Here is a 22,570-nt window from a genome sequence, read left to right on the forward strand (position 1 = left end):
GGCTTTGTCTGTTGTGGCTGGAGTGTAGATGTGGGACAGTGTGTAGTGGGAGATAAGACTGGCAGGGTGGAGGTACTGACAGGATAAACCACGGCGCTGAGCAGAAGTGAATGTGTCCGGAGCACTTGCTGTGCAGTGATTTAAATGCTTTACGTGGGTCACGTCACAGATAATACAACAGTTTTGTGGGATTGTCCTCCCTGTATAGATGAGGACACTTAGTCACGTAGGAGTTCAGAACTTGACTTGAGACCACCCAGTAAGTTGTGGAGCCAGGAGTTAAACTAGGGCACGCTGACTGGGGCCTGATGGCTTAGGGCCATGAATACCGATGTAAGCAATGCTCGATGCTTTTTTAGATCTTCTTGTGGACAATGACCTCGCGATATATTACCTGAGTTTTAAATGTGAAGAGCTTTAGTATCTTTAGAGCTTTATTATCGTGAAGAGCTTTAGTATCTTTAGAGCTTTCTTATCGTGAACTTTTACCCTATATTGGAGTTTTAAAAATTGGCTGTATACTTAGAGGTTGTTCTCACACTTGTGGCCTCTAGCTGGATTCCATGGTGACTTTTCTGTTAAGATGGAGGCTTTTCCAATTACAAGATGTGCTTATTTATAAAACTCGTGATGCACTGAAAAGTATAAAGAAGAAAATTAAAAGTCACTTTGACTTTTATTACCAAAGGACATTCATCATTAGTGATTTTATGTATTTTCTTCTGGAATTTTTCCTACGCATTTATTACACTTTCCTGGGACTGCTTTGTTTCTAATTTTTTACTATTTTTTCCCTTTTTTTTGTAAGGAGGGCGCAGCTCACAGTGGCCTATGCGGGGATCGAACCTGCAACCTTGGTGCTACTAGCACCACGCTCTAACCTACTGAGCTAACCGGTCGTCCCGTAATTTTTTACTATTCTTAATTATATACTTTTGTATATAAATTTTGTATTTTGTATCATGAAGTGGGTTTTTAAACGTAGATATTGAACATGAGGGAAAGTAGACTACAAATGGGAGATGAATCAGTGATACACAAAGAAAACTGTATAGTGTTGCCACGGCTCATGTTCAAGTATACTGCATACGGGTTTGGAGGTCACACATTTTCTGAGAACAAAGCATGAGATTAAATGAGCAACAAAAATGGACAAAGAACTGGCTAAGTAGATTGGAGAAGATAGAGTGCCTGGTGTTCAGCTGGAGAAGAAGCTGAGGAATAAGTCTTTGTGTATATGAAGTGTTTCGTAGGCTGTGTATAGATAGTTATTTCTTGTTCCTTCAGTGCAGAAAAAGCACCACGAACTTAAATTAGTATAGAGGAATTTGGTGTACAATTTGTGACTAAGAATTGCAAATGATTGATACAATTTATCATGAAAATTATTTTTTGAGGTGGGTAGATTTTCACTATATTCAGGATTTTATGCCACTTAGGGAGGAAGGGAGGCTTAAGATGGTGTTTTAAAGGTTTTTCCAGACCTTTATTCTAAGATTTAGTTTAATAATTCTCAATTTTCTCACCTATTGTATGTCTCTTGGTCTTATGTGGAAATAAGAGAGCAGTAGTACTATGTTAAGGTTTGTAGTTTTGATTGAAAGGACACCAAATAAGAAAACAAAACCCCCGCTAGACAGCTAGAGATACAGCATGCCCATGCGTGGAATTGATCGGCAAGTCTGTGAGCAAGGACCCAGAAGCTGGACACCCAGCCAGGGGAGGCCAGTGGGATTTGAAGTGAAGTGGAGTGGAGGTGGGGGATGCTGACGTTGACAGGTAAGTCAGCCGTGTTAGGAGTGTGGCAGTGTGATTGCTGATACCCAGGCCGGTCATTGTCACATAATTTTCATTGATAAGACAATTTCTAGGTCAAGATTTTAAGGATTAAGATTCTAGGTTTAAGGTTTTGTTTAATTACAAAATGTGCATTCATTTTAGAAAATTTAGAAGGTACAGAAGATAAGAATAACAGTATACTGTAGTTCCTCTCTGGAGATAACTACTGTTTACATTTTGTATATAACCTGTTAGTTTTTTTTTTTCTCACGCAACTATTTTTCCTCTCCTTTTAAAAAACAATTATCATTTGGTGTCTGTGTACTGCTTTATTACCCATTTTTTTTGTATAAAACAATATTTTCCATGTTATTCCACTACACCAGTGTGTTTATTGAACATCTACAATGAATATAATAGAAATATGAAATTCATCAAGTAGTAGATAATGTCACTGGAGTAAGAATGTAACAGACGACTGACAACATAGTGGTGGGTAATTCAGGGCAAGTTTCCGGCTGGATGAGGGGGAACTGTTGAGGTGGTCCTGAGGATGGATGGGACGATTGAGGTGAAAAAGGGGCACAGTTTAGACGGGAAATGATTTGAGCACTGGTGCAGGAGGTTACATGGCATTTTATGGAATGCCATGCTGCGCTCTGAGTTCAGGACAGTACGATTTGATCAAGTGTTGCTAGGTTACAGAGGGGTTAAACACCATGTGGAAAGTCACGTGCTTCAGGAAGATGTGTGGCTGCTGTATGGAGGATGGATTGGGACAAGGGATAAGCTACTTTTAATACAGTAGTTCCCAAACCTGGCAGTGCTCACGAATCTCCGGGAAGTTCTTGTTTAAGAAACAAAAACAACAAAACCCCAAATTCCAGCAGATCCTTGGGTCCTTCTGCATGTGTCCTAAATTAGGATCTTTCTGAGTGGAGTCTGAAGTCTAGTGTTGGGAACCTGTGCTAGTGTTTCTGACACACACCATCAAGCCTAGGAGATGCTTGGTTCCAGGAGGCACCTGTAACAGCGAGTGTGAAATAAGGCCCTGGGTCCAGGTGATTGCAGCGGGTTGCAGAGGAGTGGAAAGGCATGAAGTGTTTTGCAAAAGGATAGGATTTAGTGAGACCATTTAGAGGAGGTGAAGTGAGCAGTTTCTAGTGAAGCCCCTGGAAGAGTGGTGGTGCCGGGAGTAGAGATGGAAAAGTGGATTGTGTGTGGAAGGGGTAAGAGTGCTTTTTTTTTTTAAGGCATGGTGAATTGTGGTAGTAATGTGACACTGTAAATGGCATCCAGCAGCTTGTTGGGGCAGAGGTAAGAGTCCAAAGGAATTAGTGCGAAATAAATCTTCGAAATACTTCTTTTGGGGGGAAAACGTATAGAGAAATGTGGGGAGGGGCTGGGAACTGGAGGTAACACTGAGGTTGGGGCTGGAAAGAGTGAGACGTGGACTATTTGGAGGGTAACCGGTACTCTGGAAGGTAAGAGCACTCATTTTCAGAATTTTTGAGGAGGTAGCATTTTTCTGTAAGTTCCACCAAAGTGTAGTAGGGAAAACAAGTAAAAGTAAACTCATTTTACTATTCTTAGTAGTAATAGGCTTGTTGGAGGAAAATGTAAACTGTTAATAAACAGTGTGTGTTTTTCATTGATTCTGGACCTTGTTATTCTTCTGTATTTTTGAAATGCAAGGATAATTAAAAGCAGTAGTTTAAAAAATTGCATATAATTATGTATAAAAGTACATATTATCAACTAAGTATATGTGTGCATAATTTATATAAATTATATACAGTGTACATTTTATAAATAAAATTATATGTTTATATATATTATACTTCAGACCATCCTATTTAGAAAAGTCAGCGCTATCAGAAGGGAGAGAGCAGAGTGGTTTTCCAGTGCATTTCGTAGACACCAGTTATGAGAGTTTGCAGACTATTGATCGAACATATTCTTCCTAAGTGTCTTCTGTCTGACAGGTCCCGCTTTGCTTACAGAATACATACTGAGTGAGTCACCCTGGTGTTCAGATTAGGGGGGCCAATGTCATCAGGGACAGCACTAAGCAGGGGGTCTCAGCCTTGTGTGATTCTCACAGTGCGAGGCCATTGGGCCTTGCCTTTTTATTTTATTCCTCTTAGGAATTGGGATTGATTTGAATAATAGAAAGTTTGCATATATTATGTGTAGGTGATATAAAATAGTATCTTAAGGAAGCACATCAACAGAAAAGACTGAAAAATCTTAGTGTTTTGTTCATATTACTTTACTCTTGATTCCAATTAGCAGGTGAGGAAAAGCAGGCTCCAAGGTTCAAAATTTATGGTACTGAAAAATTAGAAATGACCTAACCATCCTCCAATAAGTATTTGCTTAAAGCAAACTTACATCTGTGCAGTGGAGTACCATACAACTGTTTTAAATGGTGCAAGTGTAAATTGTTGCTGTAAAGATGTAACATTATAAAAATAAGAGCAGAGATTCATTATTTTAGGGTGCTGGAATTTTGTGTGACTTTCAGTTCTTTATTCTCAGTTTTCTTTTTTAAAATAATGAACATGTAATATTTTATAATCAGAAAAACGTCTTATTTTAGATAAATGATGGGAGAAAAACTGGAGGTTTTTAATTTTAAGTGGGGAGAAGACTGTCATTGTTCAGTTTGAGCTTTTGAACAACAAAATTGTACACAGTTGGGTTGGAATGGTGACAGGATTTGTTTTGGAGGCATACGGTTCTGACGGGAATGGCTGCAGTGGGTAGACTCGAGCCGGGCGTGCACACAGAACGAGGAGGGCTGATTGGAGCGCTAGAAACAGTAATAAGGCGAGTGTGAAAGGCTGTTTCTGAGGTGAAATCCCACACAAGAATTGGTGGGTGTGGGTGGGGTAAGCAAAAGGAAAGAGGTCCTAGTCCTAGATGAGTAGGGTGTTAGTTTGGGGGGTTGGGGTGATGGTGACATCCATTAACCAAGACTGAGAATACACAGAGAAGTGGATTATTTCTTGTTCCGCCTGGTCTTTGCTCCCTTTTTTGAGAGGGTAGGAGGATAGGGAGATGGTAAATTCAGTTTAACCCGAGCCCTGAGAGCAGTGGTTTTGAAGTCAGTTTGGTTGGGTTTGAATCGTCTCTCTCTACCATTAGTCATGTGTGACTTCACTTTACTTCTTTGGGCCATACTTTCCATGCCTGTAAAATGGGGGTAATAGTGCTACTTACCTTCCGTAATTATTTATGGGGGTTAAGCGAATTAAAGGAAATACATGTCCATTGAAGATAAGACACATATACAGAAATAACTGGGAAATAGTGAGAACTGAGACCTTCAAGCTCAGTTTTCACCAGGCTGAGAAATGTGGGCCTGACCTCTATGGAGAGAGGTGGGCTAGAGGCAAGGCAGCTTTTAAGTCTGCTTATTTCCACATCTAATGTTGACTTGAAACCAGCTGTCTTAGAAATGAGCCTACTGAAACTGAGGTCTGCTTATGGCAGGGGATGTTTCCTCCTATCTACCGAGTAGTCACTGTCCAGCAGTGGGAGTTGGGTTCCTGAAAAGGTCTGTGGTCTGAGAATTCATATTTGAGGAACTCAGAATTCAAGAGAATACATGTAAATATGTTGATAGACTTGAGGGTTGATAAAACTTGTGCAAATCCTTATGTTTTCACACTCAATTAAAGGAAGACAGGATAGCAAGCAAAATAGTGTGTCAAGGTTAGTTTATGTATTTTGAATTAGTGACAAGGTACTGTACACTTATTAATCATAACTTGTCCCTGGAAAGTTTCAGTCTCCTCCAGTTTTAGAAAAGATGTTTGTCGGTGCATTATGCATTGTTACGGAGAACAGGCATATGAGGTGTTTCCCTCCTGTTTCCCTGTAATTACTGCCATAGCCAAATACACAGTGCCTAATTTTGTCTCGTTTGAGCCCAGATACAGCCCAGACAGGCCAAATAACTTGATGCTTGAGGTGGCAAAAATATTGGGCAATATGTATGTACTCCACTCATCTCCTAGTTCTTGAAACTTCTCAGTGCTTCCTCAGGGAGGTGGTGGTCTTTTCATATAATTTCATGAGTGTCACATCCTTCTGTCCCCTTTCACATCTCTCAGCTACTCACAGCCCTCATGCCTTTGGAGTTGTATAATTCAAGACCCAGCTTTATAATCCTTCATGTTTTTATGTTGCCCAAGGCTTCAGTGTAAAAATGCCTTAACTGCTATTGGTTTTTACCCTCTTTTCAGTTTGTGTCCTTTAAAAATTTTTTGTTTAGGGAATATATAACAATCTGTTATATACTATAATCAAAGTTTTTCTGCAGGCTAACTTTTGGGGAGAGTTATGTTTCCATTTTCTTAAACTACAGTGCTTTTTACAAATTAATATACTACTTAGGAGTTTTATTTCATGTTGGGGGAGGGATGGTTGAGGTAGAAAAGTGAGTTCAGGGTCTAAAATCAGACCCAGATTCTTACCTGGGAACCATTTCAGTGATCCTTAAAGAGGCATTTTGGTGGGGTTGGAAAATAGGAACTTTGATATGGGACCCGTGCTCACAAGCTGTGACCTTAGGCCAAGCTGGTTAGTCTGTCTGACCCGGTTTCCCCATTGATGAAATGGAAGCAGCACTGCCTCTTGTAGGGCTGCTAGGAGATGAAATGTGTCAGTGTCTGGAGTCTCAGGTCAGTGGTTGATGCGTAGTAAGTGGTCCGCAAATGTTCTTTTCCCTTAGTTTTTCTCCTAATTTTGATTTGATACCATATTCTCAAGTCTTGTGCTTTTTTGCTTTTTTAATTTTTTCTATTTCTGACAGGTTTTTGGGGGGAGTCATTAAATACTCTTGATTTTTCAGGGTTTCTCTTGAAATTCCCCGTTAATGAAAATACTGTTTCGCTCTGTGTCATCTGATTATTTTATTAGGAATTAGAGTTGCAGATTTTTTCCCCCTTGTGTATTAGGTATCGAAACCATGACATTTCTCTGTGTTCTTTTACCTTTGACTCCTTTGGATATTATAATTCTATAATATTTCTAAAATTATTGTATGGAAAAAGAAGATGTTTTCTTCTGTTACTTTCTTAATCTTTAGTGTAAACAAGCAGAAGTTTATAAGGAAAGCTAGTCCCAGTATATAATTTTTAGATACTCACCTTGTAATTTTAATCCATGGAATCACATTTTAGATCTATCAACTAAGGTTTCCTTGATTTCATTTTTGTAGCTTATTCTTTTTTGGGAGTGGCGGGCTAGCTTATACGTAATTGGAATCTTTTGAACTATCTAAATTGTCCTTGTAAATCCCATTGTACATTATATTTTATTTTTTCCTGTGGGATAAAAATTTTAAATTGTGAAATATACATACAAGAATATATATATCATGTCAAATTAAAAGATAATAACTGTGTACTTCCTTCCAGCTTGAGAAATTAAACAGTACCTACTAGTACTTCTCAAGCTTGTAATATACTGATTTTTTTCACCTGCTGCCTGTAATACTTTTCTACTACTTTAGCTATTTTGAAAGCAGATAAAATTTTTAGTTTTGTGTCATTACAAAACATTGTGACATTAGAGGAAACATCATACCTGCCATTTAATCCACTAACTCCTGAGTTAATTTGGATTTCCCATATCATGTTAATGTAGTCATTTCTATCACAGATTTGCCACTCTTGGTCTTTGTGGATTAATATTCCTTTTATAAATCTAAGTATGCCAGTGCTTTTAAATTAGATGTCTCGATATTCTCCACCTTTCTCGCTCCCTCCCCCGCTCCTTTGTTTTCCTTTCTGAAGATGTGCTGTATGTTAATTTTATGCAGTGATTTTTAGGTAACTAAGAGATGGTTGGTAAGTTTAGCTTCAAAACTACTTAAGCTCAGTTCCTAGATTACTCATAGACCATTATATTGCCTTTGGCAAAATGTGACCTAAAACATAGTGTAAGAGAGTCACAGGATTGTGGGAGGTTCCTGTGGTAAGGACAGTAAGTCGATGCTTTTCATTAGCATCTAATCTTTGCTCCAGAATTTGTGAATGACTCCATTAGTGGGGGGAAAGGTGAAAAATGCGCTGTACATATTTCTCAGAAAAGTTTAAAATATGACAGTTCTTTTCATGTAATTTGTCTGGGTTTTTAAGCTTTAGAGAGAAAATTACATCTATAGTTGGCAAAATACATTTGGTGTTTGCTGTTATCCACTTTTTGTCATAAAACTCTCAACCTGATATAAATAATTTGTGTGTGTGTGAAAAATGACCATCCTGAAGGATACATGGCATAATCACTAGAATTGTTGTTGAAAGCAATCCAAGGTCAAGACTTAAGGAGTTTATCATACTCAGTATATGATGGTTCAGTTGCCGCATTTGTCAGCAGCAAATTTTGTAACTGTAGAGATACTTTACCCTTTGCTAAAGGCTGCTTTTCAGATGAGTAGTGATTGATGGATGACTTTCCTAAAAGATGTCTGTTCCATGGTCAGACAGTCCATAGTGAGATGCATTGTTTGCTGTGCCGCTGGCCCACCTGTGTGACTTACCTTCAGATGTTTCAACAGTTAGGAGATAAGCTGCTAATTTCCCACAGCTGGTAATAAATGAATAGAAACGTGTCACTTGATTCAGCTTTCTTCTTATGAAGTGCTTCTGCCTCAGTCATGTGTTTTCCTGTTGATGGTCAGAGCCTAAAGGATTTGATATTATATAGTTTATAGCTAAAGGTGTAATTTGTATTTTGTTCCCCATGGTCCATGCTTGACTTGAAAAGACTGACCATTTATATGGGGGAAAATGTTAGAAAACTATATCTTTGAAGTAAAACTCTTTAATCTTGATGATTCCAATATTAGTTTTGCAAATAAAATATTTTGGTGAGTATTTTAATGTTCGTCCATCCATCTATCCAGACACACCCTAAGTTGGGTCCCAGTTGGTCCCACATCTAGGGTTTTACTTGATCCCATAGCAGCATCTGAACTAGAAAGGCGGTTCTGCAGGCTTGGAATCTGGAATATAGGTAATGATTTAGACACAAGCAGTTCCTAGTTTACAAATAATTTCTACATTAAACCTGTGCCCCTGCGCTCCTCTTCCGGTTGCTGCTCTTTGGAGTACAGACTTAGAGCTTTTAAAGAACGCTGGGAGTTCAAAAGTAGGAGGAATAAATGAAAAACAGATATTTGGGGGCAATAAATGTAGACTCAAATCTATATTATGACCCACTTCCCTAAAAATGTTTTTCCTCTAACTACCTCAGTAGTTTTTTTACTTTATTTTGCTATTAGAATTCTACCAGTTAGGGGTTCATTTGGGCTAACTAGCATCCTTGTTGAAAATTGCAAATGTTAAAGTGAATTATTTCAGCCCAGTTGATTTCTTCCTAGCACGTACCTGAAACGAACTACACTGAGGCCATAAGAGCTTTGGCTGGTAGTTTAGGAACCTACTTGGGGAAAGGATTAGTATTAAAGCAGGATGATTGGGATGCTATAGTATAAAATGTAGGGAATTACAGGTAATAGGAGTTGAGAGAGTACTACCAGAGGAAAACAACCTGCTTTAGAATTTGTCCACAGAAAGAGAGGATGTAGAATTGGTTCACTTTCTGTGTATGTTCTGTAGGGTCCCCAGTGCCCATGACCAGTAATATCTTTGGGGATCAGTAGGGTTCTTTTGGCTAGCCTGGGCATTTAGCCAACACAAGCACCATTGTTTCGTTAGGAATACTTACTGAATTCCGTAGTATAATTTAAAAAACATTTTTCGACGGAACTCATTTATAAGTTAGGTTTTAGCCTGTACTTGTCTTTGTCTCTTTGCTATTATTTGCTCTCAGTTGATAACAATGAGTTTGCTTTTGCTTTCCCATTGGTCCTTATGGAATTTGCTGGTCAATTATGAAATTATCATTGGAAGCAGTAAGTAGGAAGTACAGTAAAAGAATTACAGTAAAGTAAGAAGCCATTCGGAGAGCAAAAGAGGGCTGTGGGCTTAGGGGAGCAGTTGTGAGCAGTGTCAGAACTTCATTTACAAGTCATATTGGTGGATTGACATGTTATCTTTCCTGTAAAGTAACTTGCGTGACCTCTGATTACCTCTGATAGTAAGCCATGATGAAAAGAGAACTCACATTCGTACTGCTTTGGGAATTGATGGAGATTACAAAATGTAGACTTCCCCTCTCCCCCCCATGTAGAATAGTGGAATAGTGGCTGTTTAATTTCATACCTAGAAATGCGAGAAATTTTCATTGATAATAGGTAGATTTTAAAATGTTTTTCTCCCTGACAATTGAATACTTTATATTTTATATCCAATTGATTTTCGTTAATGAAAATTATTTTCAAGTAAGCTTAAATGTTAGTAATGAATTTGTATTAATTTTATCTCTGTGTTTTGGGGATTGTAGTTACATTAGATGTTCCTCAATTAGGGGTAATTGTCTTGCATCCGTATTTCTTATCATAATCTGTTTTTCTTCACACAGTGTTATAGTTTTGCTGCTGGAATCTTCCCTCCCTTCCCCCACCCCATCAGGATGATATGAGACTTGAAAGAAGACGATGCATACAGGTGACTCAAGTTTTAAAATACAGTAAAACTATGGTTGTCTGAAAGAATGTGGGAGCTGGTGTGGTATATTTTGAATGGGGGAGCTTTCTGATAACTTTAGTGGGGAGGATTATTTAGATCAGTAAATGCAAAGATAGTTTGGATATTTATTAAACTTGACTTTGGGAATCACTTTGATAATCAGTGACTTTAAGTGGTATGAATACAAATACAGCTTATAATTGCTAGTACTTGACCTTTTCAAAAGTGGATGGTTGGCTAATACTTTGGTGAAAATTGAAGTATTTCTGTTAAAAATCAATGAAATATTTACTTTTATGGTTGAATGTGTCCGTTAGATCCCTGTTAGAATAGAGCAAATCTTTTAAAAGGCATAGGTTGTAGGCGATAGTAGTGTATCAGAAAAAAGACTGACAGTTAAACTAAGGATATTACACCTATATGTATGATTCCTGTAAAAAATACTGTCTGGGGTTTTGCTGTTTCTTTTCTTGTTAAACCTCCCTCCATCCATCCCTTCCTCCATTCTTAATCTTTTTTCTTTCTTCCCTCCCTCCTTCCCTTTCATCATTTTGTCATTTGTATTTGTGCAGGAGAAGCAGTATGAAGGCATTTTGGAAAGAATATTTTTGATTGCTTTATAATTCATTTAGGTGATCTTAACTTATACATAAAAAAATGGAGGGTAATCCATGTATGGCTGTGTCCAAACTCTTGAAAATATAGTGTAGATAATGGATCAAGTGTTACTGACCTTTAAACTTGTATCTTCTTAAATAAGCCTAATTGTGAGGCATTTTAAAAATTAAATTAAATTTAACTTTTTATTAGTTTCAGGTGATGTGGCCTTTTGTTGACCTAAGTGGCTTATATTTGGAGATTTTGTCAGAGACGGTCTTACTTGATTATATTTATGAACCGTTTGAAAATGTGGTCTTTAATTGGAAAAGAAGTAACTACATAAATCTTAGGTAGATATTTAATTGCATGATTGGTGTAGCTGTTAAAGTTTTTGTGATTGGTTTTTGTTTTTGGTGATATGCTTGAATATATTTGCATATTATAGACGAAATGATATTTAACATTTCTGAGGGACACAGATTACGATGGGAATTCTTTTATAAGTAAAAGGTGATTGACCAGTCGTCTCCATCACCCGGCTCTCAGGGGCACGCACACATATTGGAGGGACAGACACCACGTGCACAGTCTGGCTGGGTGGCTGCTCAAATCAACACCATACTGAGGCTGAGTATTACTCTCATCGAGAAGTGGGAATATTTACAGAATGGATTTTAGAATCTTATGAAGATTTGTTGTCAGATTTTGTAAGTGTGACCTCCCGGTGCAGGAACAGTTTCTCAGCCCTGTCAGATCGGGGGCTGCTCCCTGAGCACTGGGCGCACAGGCTCTGCCAGGTGGGCGCCGCCTTTCAGCGGAGCTCAGCAGAGGAGCGGAGTAGTGTTTGGGTAGCTCGTAGATTTATGCATGAATATTACACATTTGGAGGATTAAGTTGCTATTTTAGTTCTAGTTTATCTTCACCTGACATGAGTTTCCAGAAAGCTCTCTCTCTTGAAAGGCTCATGGGTGAAATGAAATATCTAAAGAATCCATACAGGTTATAAAGGTTATCTGGTAAATTTTATGAATCGTAGAATACAGAAACTTCCACAAAGATGAAATATGTGATAGAATCCAGTCTCTCTTACTCAGCCTTGTGGTCCTTAAATATTTTCAACATTTATTGGCTTATAAAGGAAAAAAATCCAAGAAGGAAGGTCTGGCCCTCTAATATATGTATTAGCTATTGATGTACTTCCCTTTTAACAGTTTGAAGTTAATTGTTTTTGAGCATAGAATAACAGCTTCATGACCACCATTAACGAGTGTGGCAGGTGGCTCTTGTATTACCACGCGCACATTCATCCTGCTGTAGCCAGTAGAAGGAACCACGTGAAGGCTCACAGGAGTTTTCCCAGGGAGGGTTATTTCTAGAATTCCTATGCACACTTGAAATAGAATTTCTGTTTTCCCCGGGTGCTGACTTGATGTCAGTTAGCTGTGCTGATGCCTCACTCCTACCATTTCATTGACGAGGTGCAGGTTCAGGGATGCGAGGAGGACGTTGACACAGGCACTGACTGGTTGCTCTTTCAAGAGCCGCAGCTTAGTAACAGGTTGTTACTGGACCCCGAGCCAGAGCCAGACTTTGATGTAGCTTTAGTACATGTGTGTATAGGTGTTCCTATGCTTGCTGAAGTTGAGGGTCTGTCTGCATATTGTAATATATAATTAGAATATAAAGGAGGTAAAATTGGATTTTTTGGGGGGAAGAAAGATCATTTGGGATGAAACATTTATTTGGCTGGCATTTGCTTTGTCCTGGTACCGTAACAGTCCCCTGCCCCGCTGTGCCTCAGAATCAAGGCACATTTCAGTTGGAGACGGGGCAGATATGTCAACAAATGATGCAGTAGATGTTTATGATACATTTTAAAAACTTACCTAGTGGATTAAAGGCATCTAGAGTAAAAATAAAACACCTTGGTTAATAGCATTCACCGTACCGGCTTTACCTAACACCCCTTGATACATACCCATGTTGGCAGAATCTACGTTTGTGTCCAGCTCTTCTCTCCTGAGCCAGACTCATGTCCCTGCCTCCTGGATGTCTGTCCTGCATGCACCCCCTCCTCTCCCGTTTATTCCTGTTAGTGATAAGTGACAGCAGTCTACTCACCATCAGCCCGGGAATCTAGGGAGCCACTCTTAAACCCTTTGAATTAAGAGGTAACTAAATTCAATTTGTTTGGATGTAGAATTATGTGCTTCTGAGATTCAATGTGGAAAATGCACTGCCTCAGAGGTTACAGTGCACATTAATACAAAGGCTCTTGTACATTTAAAATTTAGTTTGTAAAAGGACCTCCCCTCTCTTTTATTTTTTATTTATATCCATTAACATCCAGTGGAACGTTATTTGAGAAAAACTGTTGGATAAAACCGTTGGGGCTATTTTTGTTGTTGTTGTTGTTGTTGTTGACATGGGCTTCTTTAACAACTAAATTTTTTTTTTAACAATAGTGATAAGTTAGTGACTTTAAAACTTAAAATACTTCTAGAACATACAGAACTGTGACTTTGAGGATGAATAGCCTTAGAAATTTATTTTAAATTGTGCTGATTTTTTTCATATTGTCGTCCTGTAGCTTATATATATGAATTGAACTGCTTAAAACCATTTGAGTGGCAATTTTTAATTTTAAATTCTCTAACTCATTTTAAAATGTGAGTTTTGTAGGGCAAAGTTTGCATACTTCGGTGATCACAGGAGTATGGCGCATTACAGAACAATTAGAAATCAGATCTGTAAATTTAATAAAAAGACCAAATCACTTAATCCCATTTATATACAGGGTGTATTGGGGGAATCAGAGGGTTTGTACATTTTCATATTTTGCCCCATAGTGACAATTTGCCTCCTTTTGAAACTGTTCTTCACGTGGTCCTGTGTATCTAGTCTTTTTCTGTATGTGTTTTCCCTCCTTTAGCCCTCTGTTTATGTGTTAGCCCTGAGCTGTCTGATTTTGCTCTTAATAATTCAGTGAATTTTTTTTCTTTCTTTTCTTTTTTTTGTGAATGGTAAGTTCAGTGGATTTATTTTTGTTCTAAGATTTTTACTTTTTCTCCCTGTTAAGTAAACAACAATCACTGAAAAAATTTGAAATTTATAAAAACATAGATAAGTAGAAGGAAACATTTTTCAAATTTGGTCCACTGTACTATGGCACATTGCCCTCCAATTTTGGTTTTGATGCCAGTTTTGATTAATTGAAGTCATCCAGAATATCCATTCAGATTGGTGTGCTTGGGTAGGATCTTTTTAATATTACATACATATTTTTTCTTTTTAATTGCCTACCGTTATATCATAAACATTTCCCTGTGTCATCCATTAGAAACTTACTAATTGTCGTGATCTGTTGTAAGTTTGAACTTGGAGCAAATCCAGAGCATTCAGAACTATTAACTGTTTCTGAGGGTGAATTACATTACAAATTTATTTTAAAGTGTACTGATGAGACTATTTCATTGTATGATCATTTCATGCAATTGATCATTTCATTGTATGATCATTAAGTTAGATATCTCTTCTTAGACATTCTTCTTTTTTTTTCTTTTCTCTTTTTGAAAGTACTTGAAAGTACTGACATCTGTGCATAAATGTTTGGTTGTATAATAAAGTATTTTTTTGTAGTTGATTCCTAGGAGTTTAAGTATTGGGTCATAGGATTGGAAAAAATTTTAAGGCCCCTGATAAAACTACCGTGTTTCCCCGAAAATAAGACCTAACCGGATAACCAGCTCTAATGTGTCTTTTGGAGCAAAAAGTAATATATTAATTATAATATTAATATTAACATTAATTAATTATTGTTAATATTAATTAATAATTAATAATTATAATAAGACCGGGTCTTAAATTATATAAGACAATACAATACAATATAACATAACATAACATATAATATAATACCAGGTCTTATATTAATTTTTGCTCCAAAAGACACATTAGAGCTGATTGTCCAGCTAGATCTTATTTTTGGGGAAACAGAGTATTCAGAAAGCTATTTGTTACTACGTACCAGTTTATACTCATTAGCATTACATGAATGTATGTCTTTTAATATATGTTTGTGGGCATTGAATGTAAATGTTAAAAAGAAATCTCTAATTCAACTGGCAAAAAGAGGAATCTTATATTTTAGGAAATATAAAAGTGATAAAGTTTGCTCAGTGGAGGAAAAAGTTCAAGTGCTTCAGAAATGCGTAAAGTGAGTGACAGACCTAATAGTTTGGTAGATATTCTTTTCTCCCAGAATTATTTCTTTCTAGCAAACAGTTTTTATTTAATGCTTTTATGACATTTGCACACGTTTGCTTACTGGTTTTTTGTCTCGATTAGTCTGATTCTCAAGGTCAGAGGGCAATGGCTTATCCTATTTGTATGCTCTCTGTCTATGTAGCGGGTTTCTGGGACATGGAAAATACTTGTATAAAACAATTTTTGCTATCCTACAAATTTCCTAAAAATCGGAACGTCTGCTTTAATAAATTTCTTCAAATGGCTTTAAGAGCTCCTCATTATTTTCCATTGTCTTTTTTTATGTTTCAGATGATTTAAGTTTCTGATTTCTAAGTGGAAGCAATTAGTAATGTTTGTATCATGTATACAGCATATAAGAGAGCATATGATAGTTATAGAAAAAATGATGGAAACCTGAGGTTAGCGACTTTGGAAAGTTGAATATCTTAGACCTAGCACCTTTATTCAAAACCCAGGTGAAAGCAAATACATTCATATTCATTAGTTTAGATTTTAAGGATACTTACTGAATGTAACCCCCAAAGAATGTTTGAGTTTGGGGAAGATGACAGCAGGGTATATTTTTTGAATCTCCACAGTTTTTCCTAAAAACAGAGTAACTGGGACAGCAAAACTACAAACTCCCTAACACCTACAAACAAAGCTAGATGAACATTATCCCCACAAACTCTTTAATACTAGTAGGTGGAGACAAACCTCCAATAACTGCAAGACCTGTGTGGTATCATTTGTACAGAAGGGAGCAGTAGGGTATCTGTCAGATGGACCTGAGAACAGGAAGACCCCCAGATAGTCAACAAAGACTCCCCGGAAAGTGGCAAGCAAGTTTGAGAGCAGCAACTGAAAGTAAAAGATGGTTTTGAGTTCCCAGGATCCAGGGACCCACAGTGAGTTCTGTGGAGTTGAGTTCTCTTGTCCCTACGCATTTTCAAAACTAACCCCTGGGCAAGTCCCCACACTCAGGAGACACTGTGGAAATAGAATCCACATAAAGCAAGATGGAGGCAGTGTGGGCAAAGGAGAAAAGTTCAGATGAAGTGGGGGAAGGTGAAAGCACAGGAGATGTCACTCAGGAGACTATATATTTCATTATACTTCATGAAAACAGAAGAGGACTCTTACTGAAGCCAGAAAAGCTGCTCCAGTTTCCTGTAAGTTTTTTATTTTACATGAAAATGAGCAACAGACAAGGATCACAGTCAACTTTGGATAGAATTTTGCAAAGAAAAAGGGAATAAGGAGCAGAATAATATTCCTGCAGACAACGGAAACATGCCAGAAAGAACTGCCCATAAAACAAATGAAAACTGTAACCTAGTGTTTCAAAATAGACCCGAAGAAATTTAGAAAATGATATGAGAAAGAGCATCATAGATATAAATCAGAAAAATCTTAGAAATGTGGTGATAATTCAGGAAAGAGAAATAAAATTTAAAAAAATCATTTAAAAAACGAAGCCTAAACTAGAAGGAACACGAGAGTGAAAAAACAAAAGTAGAAAATTTCTTCAGTGAAACAAGCTGAATAGGAGAAAAAAATTCAAACGAAAAACAAAAATAAAGAAGCATTCTAGAGAAAGTGACAGTTACTCAAAACAGGGAAAGAAGTTTTATCATACAAATAATAAGAGTATCTTGAAGAAGAACCAAAGCAATGAAACTTAATAAATACCAATATAACTCAAGTAAATTTCCTGAAATTAAAAATAAAAACTGCCATTACATTTGGAAAGGGCATACTGTATATGTGGATAAGTTGGTCCAGAAATGACCAACATGTAGACATACTCTTTAAAAATTACTGGACTTAAAAGAAAATTCTTGGGGTATCAAGGCAAAGAACCCAAGTAATTATCAAGGTGAAGAATATTAGATTAATGTATTTGATTTTGATGTAGTGGGGCTTTATGCCTGAAGCAATGTGGTAACATCTCATATACTCAAGGAAAACAAATGAGAGCCAGAAGTTTTGTATCCTCCTAAACTGACTACAGTATAAAGACGGCAGGCAAAATGTTACGAACATGAGTATAAATTTGGGGACTACTGGAGAATAAACTTTGGCAACTAAAGAGATTGCAGTGGTGTTGATATAAGAGGAAGGTTAGTTAGATACTTGTAGAACTTAAACTAAATGATGGTTGTGAGTGAGTGTGATATGTAATGGCTATATTCCTTGAAATGAAAATGCAAATAAAAAAAAGTGGAATAAGTTTGCTGATTCATAGTTATTAATAAGGAGTAAAAGATACATTACTTCAAATCAGAGGAGAAGAGGGCAGGGAGGGGGCAAGTTACTCATTAAATATCAGTGATGTTCCCTTGGAGGGGAGGCAGTAGGTCATACTCCTTCACCCTTCTTAGACACAATGAAAAGGAAGGAAAATCGGAGGGATTTGCGGTCACCATGAGACTACAATACAAAGCTGCAAACCTCAGTTTCTTCCTACGGGGAATAAGAAGCCATAGTAATGTAATAATCCCTCATAATACGTGTCGTGCAGAGTGCGTATGTAGCATGTGCCCAGTAGGTGTGCTCTATTTTTATTACTATTATTTTCCCTCCCAGTTTTATTATATTATTTATGCATATTTGGGCTTGCATTTTCTTAGATGTCCCGTGTTTTTGAGGATTTGGCAAGTCTTCTGAAATTACACAATAATGTCTCAAATTTTAGTTGTTTTGCCTGTATTATCAGACTTAAATAGTCAATTCAAATTCATATGTAATTTACATAATTTAAAATTTGTATTGGACTGTTTTGTTTATTAGGCATTGGAATTACGCTGATTTTTCTACTTACTGGAATTATTCAGAAAGGATATACAAGCAGGGTAGATAGGGAAGAATGAGACAAAGGTAAAGAGTTTTCTAGGAATCGAGTTAGCTGAAAAGTTAACATTTTGGTTTTCATATAGATGTACTTGAAGATGTATTTGAAATGATTATATAGCATCCATTCTTACATGAATATAGTAGAAAAATATTTTCTTAGTGATGCAAATTTATTATTGAAAGATACCTGAAATGTTTAAGCTCTCCCACTTCCTCATTAAATAAAACATGTTTGTAATTGTTTTCTCTCTTTGAGGGCAGGGACTTTTTTCTACTCTTCACCTTATTAATAACGTGTGTATGTATGTGTATAAATATTCCTTGAAACACAATTTACATATCATAAAATTTATGCATTTTATTAAGTTTGAGTTTTTAGTGAATTTATATACAGTTGTGCAGACATCATCACCACAGTCCAGTTTGTGTTTTTAATTAAAAATAATTCAAGTTCAGATAGAACTTCTGTAAAGAAGAACACAAAAAGCACCAGTAATCCTAATAATCATAGTATCATTGCAATTTTTTAGTATATATATTGCTTGTTGTTTTGTGCATGTGACTCTTTCAGACAGTATTTAAGAAACAAAACCGGGGTCATGTAAGACTTTTTCTAGTCTTACAATTTAAACATTTCTTTATTATTAATATTCTTTTATAACATTTTAAATGTCTAATTAGTATTCTACAAATCCGATGTTATTTCACCTACTCCCCATTGTTGCTAATTAGTTCATAAATAATGTTTAAGTGAACATTACTGTGGCAGTCTTCCTGTTCATCTTTGATGTATTGCCTTGGGTCCAATTCCTAGAAGTTGGAATTGTTGAATTAGAGGACATGTATATTTTTCAAACTTTTGATAATACATTTTCAGATATCTTTTTAAAAGTACAGTTGATGATTCTGCCAGCACTTATACATCAGAATTTTCCCATACTCTAGAATCCTGGGTATTTAAAAATGTTTTCCAATTTGATAGACAAAACATAATATTTTCATTTGCACTTGTTTGAATATTAGTGAGGTTGACTGTTTTTTCATGTTTGTTATTCATATGTTCTGTGAATATCCTTTCAATATTCTTTGCTGATATTTCTCTTAGGTTTGTTATTTCTTGTTAATTTGTAAGAGTTTCTTATTGAATTCTTACTATGTACCAAGAACTACTCTAAGTGATTTATATTTATTAACTCACTTTCTCTTGATGATACTCTGAGATGCTTGAACCCAGCCGTACGATGATTGACCCAGCCAGAGATAAGGTAGCCTGCCCCAGGTCACAGCTACCATGTTTCCCCGAAAATAAGACCAGCTCTTACGTTAAGCTTTGCTCCAAAAGAAGCATTAGGGCTTATGTTCAGGGGATGTCCTCCTGAAAAATCATGCGAGGGCTTATTTTCCGATTAGGTCTTATTTTCAGGGAAACATGATAGTTAGGGATGGAGCTAGAATGCAAGCCCAGGAGCGTGATTCCGGACTGTTAACCAGTCTGTTCCTGCTTTGTTACTTACTGCTGATACATTTTCTAGCTTTCATTTTTAAGTTTTTGTATAGAGGGACTAGGTCTTATTTATTAGTGTAATGCCCGGAACATAATCGATTCTCAAATATTTGTTGGGCAAATGAAAATAAACCCATAACAGTCTGTTGATGGTGATCTTTATTTTGTGTATTATATTTCCTCTCTTAAAGGGAATCCCAAGGGCTTCATAAATAATTTACTCCTTGGTTTTGATAAGATACAATAAGCTTATCTGTATTAGCTTTTCTGGAAAGTCTGTGGAAGTAATTACAGCTTTAAAAAGGAACATGTGTTCTTAAACAAGCAAATATGAGTTGTGAAGAATGTGTATTATTGACAGTGATTTGAATTGTAGATTCAAGTGAAATAAAGTATTTGTTTTGGTTCTAGGAATAATTTGATGGAGTTTGGTTTTTTTGTAGTTTTAGAAAATGGATAGATTTGGCCATTGGTTAAAAACCTTTTGGAATACATTTCTTTGTTTGGGTTTCACCAAACGAAGAAAGCTGGTGTATAATAAAAAGCTGTTATTGCTTAAGGTTTGCATAGTGTAGGTCAGCTCCTCCAAAAGTGCAACTTAAGATTACTTCTTTCTAAGTGCTTTTTCTCTCTTTTCCTTCGATGGTTGACATCAGGCTACCTAGCGGTCCCTCTTTAGTTTGATTGAGGCCTGTATATCCTTTATGCTAGTCTTTTAAAAAAATGTAGAATCCATATTATTAAATGGATCTGCCTTACAGATTACATTAGAGAGAAACACAAATAGGTTTACTTCCATTTTTACACGTCATCCACAAAATACACTACATGGAAGCGAGTACTCAAAAGCAGATACTTGAAAATGTCAGTATTTATTTTGTTAATATAAAAAAGCAAAAAAAATTGTTGAATGCTTGCGTTTCGTAAACTACTAGTTACAACCAGTCTTTTTTCTTCTTATCAGTAGTATTTTTCAGGCTATGCCCAACTGACAGTTAAATTTAGATTTGTACTTTGCTTCTATATTAAGCATGAATTACTCCATTTTCACGCATGTGTTAATAAAATTTAATCCATTTTGGAAGTAAAAAATGAAATGTCAGTTTCCGTTTCCTCATTCTCATACCTTAGTGGTAAAACACTTTTAATCTTCAGTTTTAAATTCTTCATTTAGTTACTTTTATGACTTTAAATACCGTAATGTGTGTATAGCTCTGTTTTATTATTTAAAAAACTAATGACTGTCCTCCCAGAAAGATGCAATCAAATAGCGCTCTAAGCTACCTCTCTTCCTGCCAATTTCTATTCCTTTTTAAAAGTTTTTCTGTTGGTTATTATTAAAATTTTGCAAAATTGATTTAAACCTCTCTTTCTTGACCCATCAGTTTTAGACAGTTTCTCTTTATTTCCCAGGATATGAAGGCTTTAGTATCGTTTGTATTTCTTCTTCCCTCACCACCTTTACCCACCAGACAATTCTCTTACATTGTAAGTAAGTGTATGCACTTACACACCTTTCCTTAACTGTAGTTGAATTGCATGCTCTTGTGTTGAGGTTGTTTTGAAAATTGAAAACAGAAACTTACTGGAAAAACACATAGTGTATTAGGACCGATAGAGAGGAAGATGTAACGCTTTGTCAATAAGTCTGTTCCGTTCATAGGAGAAATGTTAACACTGGGATGGAGGCCTAGTGCAGTGTCCTGGTGATTGAAAAATATGATTGGATTGTGTGGTGTGCATTCAACTTGCACTAGGAAAAATTTAAAAAAAATCTCAGCTGCAGAGTAATTGGTTATGACAGTTGTCACCTTTGGTCTTTGTGTGACCCTCTTTTACAGTGTTTTAATAATAATTACCTGTGAACCCTGTTCCTACCTTAAGAACCTGAACTTCTCTGCGATTACCAGCTTTTCTCCCCAAATGCGAGGCCTCAGGACAGAGTTGCTTTGTGTTGAGACATTAGACTGACAGGCCTCGCTCGGTTCAGGGCGTTTGAATCGGAGCCCTGTGAAGGTTCTTGGCCTTCATTGCCAGGTTGAGAGGTTCTAGGGAGCCCTTCCTAGGCAGGCAGGTGAGTCTTTCCAGGATATTTCTTTGGCCTTAGCCTGGGGCCGACTGCCTCTCTGAGCAGCTGGGCTCCTCTGACTGCGCCCGATTCTCCACGGTGGTCCGGAGAAGCCAGGCGCTGCCGCAGATGCTTGTCCAGTAGTAATGCAGCCAGCTGCTGCCTCTCCTCTATCCCCGTTTCCCCTTTCCACCCAGAATGGCACCTGCCACTCTGCTGTGGGTCCTGCTGCCAGCTTTCAGCTCTGGATCTTTCTGACATTCCTTTGATTATTGGTATAATCCCGTTGACCTTTTGTCTTGAAGAAATCTGTCAGAATCTTTGCTTCACTTGTATGTCTCCATCCAGTTTTAATTAATTGCTACTATTTTTGTGGTTCTTTCCTGCTGTTTTAGTGGATGTTATGGAGCATATGAACAAGTATGCTTAGTGCTCTCGGTTTTCTTTTTAGAAGCTCGCTCCTTCCCCAACTTAAGAAACTGAGCTCCGGGGTATGGTGTTGGTTTCTTCTCTTGCTGGCAGTCTTAAAGAATTTTTTTTAAGCACTCCTCCAGTCGTGACTGTCCTTAGTTCTCTATTTACTCTGAATTCTGGTAATACAGATTAAGAACTAGGTGGCCTTCTTGGTCTCGATAAAACTTGCCTCTGTTGCCCACCCGTAGTACAACACTTAAAGCGGCCTGTATAAGAAGCAGCTCTTTTGAACATCAACACCTGTACTCCAGTTTCTGCCTTTGTGACTTTTGGTCGGGCCTCTGTTCCGAAGCACTGGTTTTTCTGTCATTGACCTGTTCACATGTTTTGCCCGTTACCTTCTCACGGACAGACATATGGCCTCTCCTTGTTAATCTAGGTTTAAGCTGTTTTAGAGGACGGCTGCTTATCACTTTTGGGTGCTTACCACCCAA

At 37.0% G+C, this 22,570-nt stretch overlaps 1 protein-coding gene across 6 annotated transcripts in view; it reads left to right on the forward strand.

Annotated features, from left to right (window-relative positions):
• Positions 1–22,570, forward strand: part of DYRK1A (dual specificity tyrosine phosphorylation regulated kinase 1A) — a 141,345-nt gene that overhangs the window by 40,537 nt on the left and 78,238 nt on the right. For 4 of the 6 annotated variants that reach the window (XM_033128927.1, XM_033128936.1, XM_033128918.1 and 1 more), the window contains exon 2: positions 10,279–10,364. The exons of the other annotated variants lie outside the window; for them this stretch is intronic. In XM_033128927.1, the coding sequence (XP_032984818.1) occupies positions 10,355–10,364 (10 nt within the window). In that variant the 5' untranslated portion in view covers positions 10,279–10,354. The remainder of the gene's footprint in view (positions 1–10,278; positions 10,365–22,570) is intronic. 6 annotated transcript variants of the gene reach the window in all.

The sequence above is a fragment of the Rhinolophus ferrumequinum genome, chromosome 2 (assembly GCF_004115265.2).
Source record: "Rhinolophus ferrumequinum isolate MPI-CBG mRhiFer1 chromosome 2, mRhiFer1_v1.p, whole genome shotgun sequence".
Classification (NCBI taxonomy): Eukaryota; Metazoa; Chordata; class Mammalia; order Chiroptera; family Rhinolophidae; genus Rhinolophus; species Rhinolophus ferrumequinum.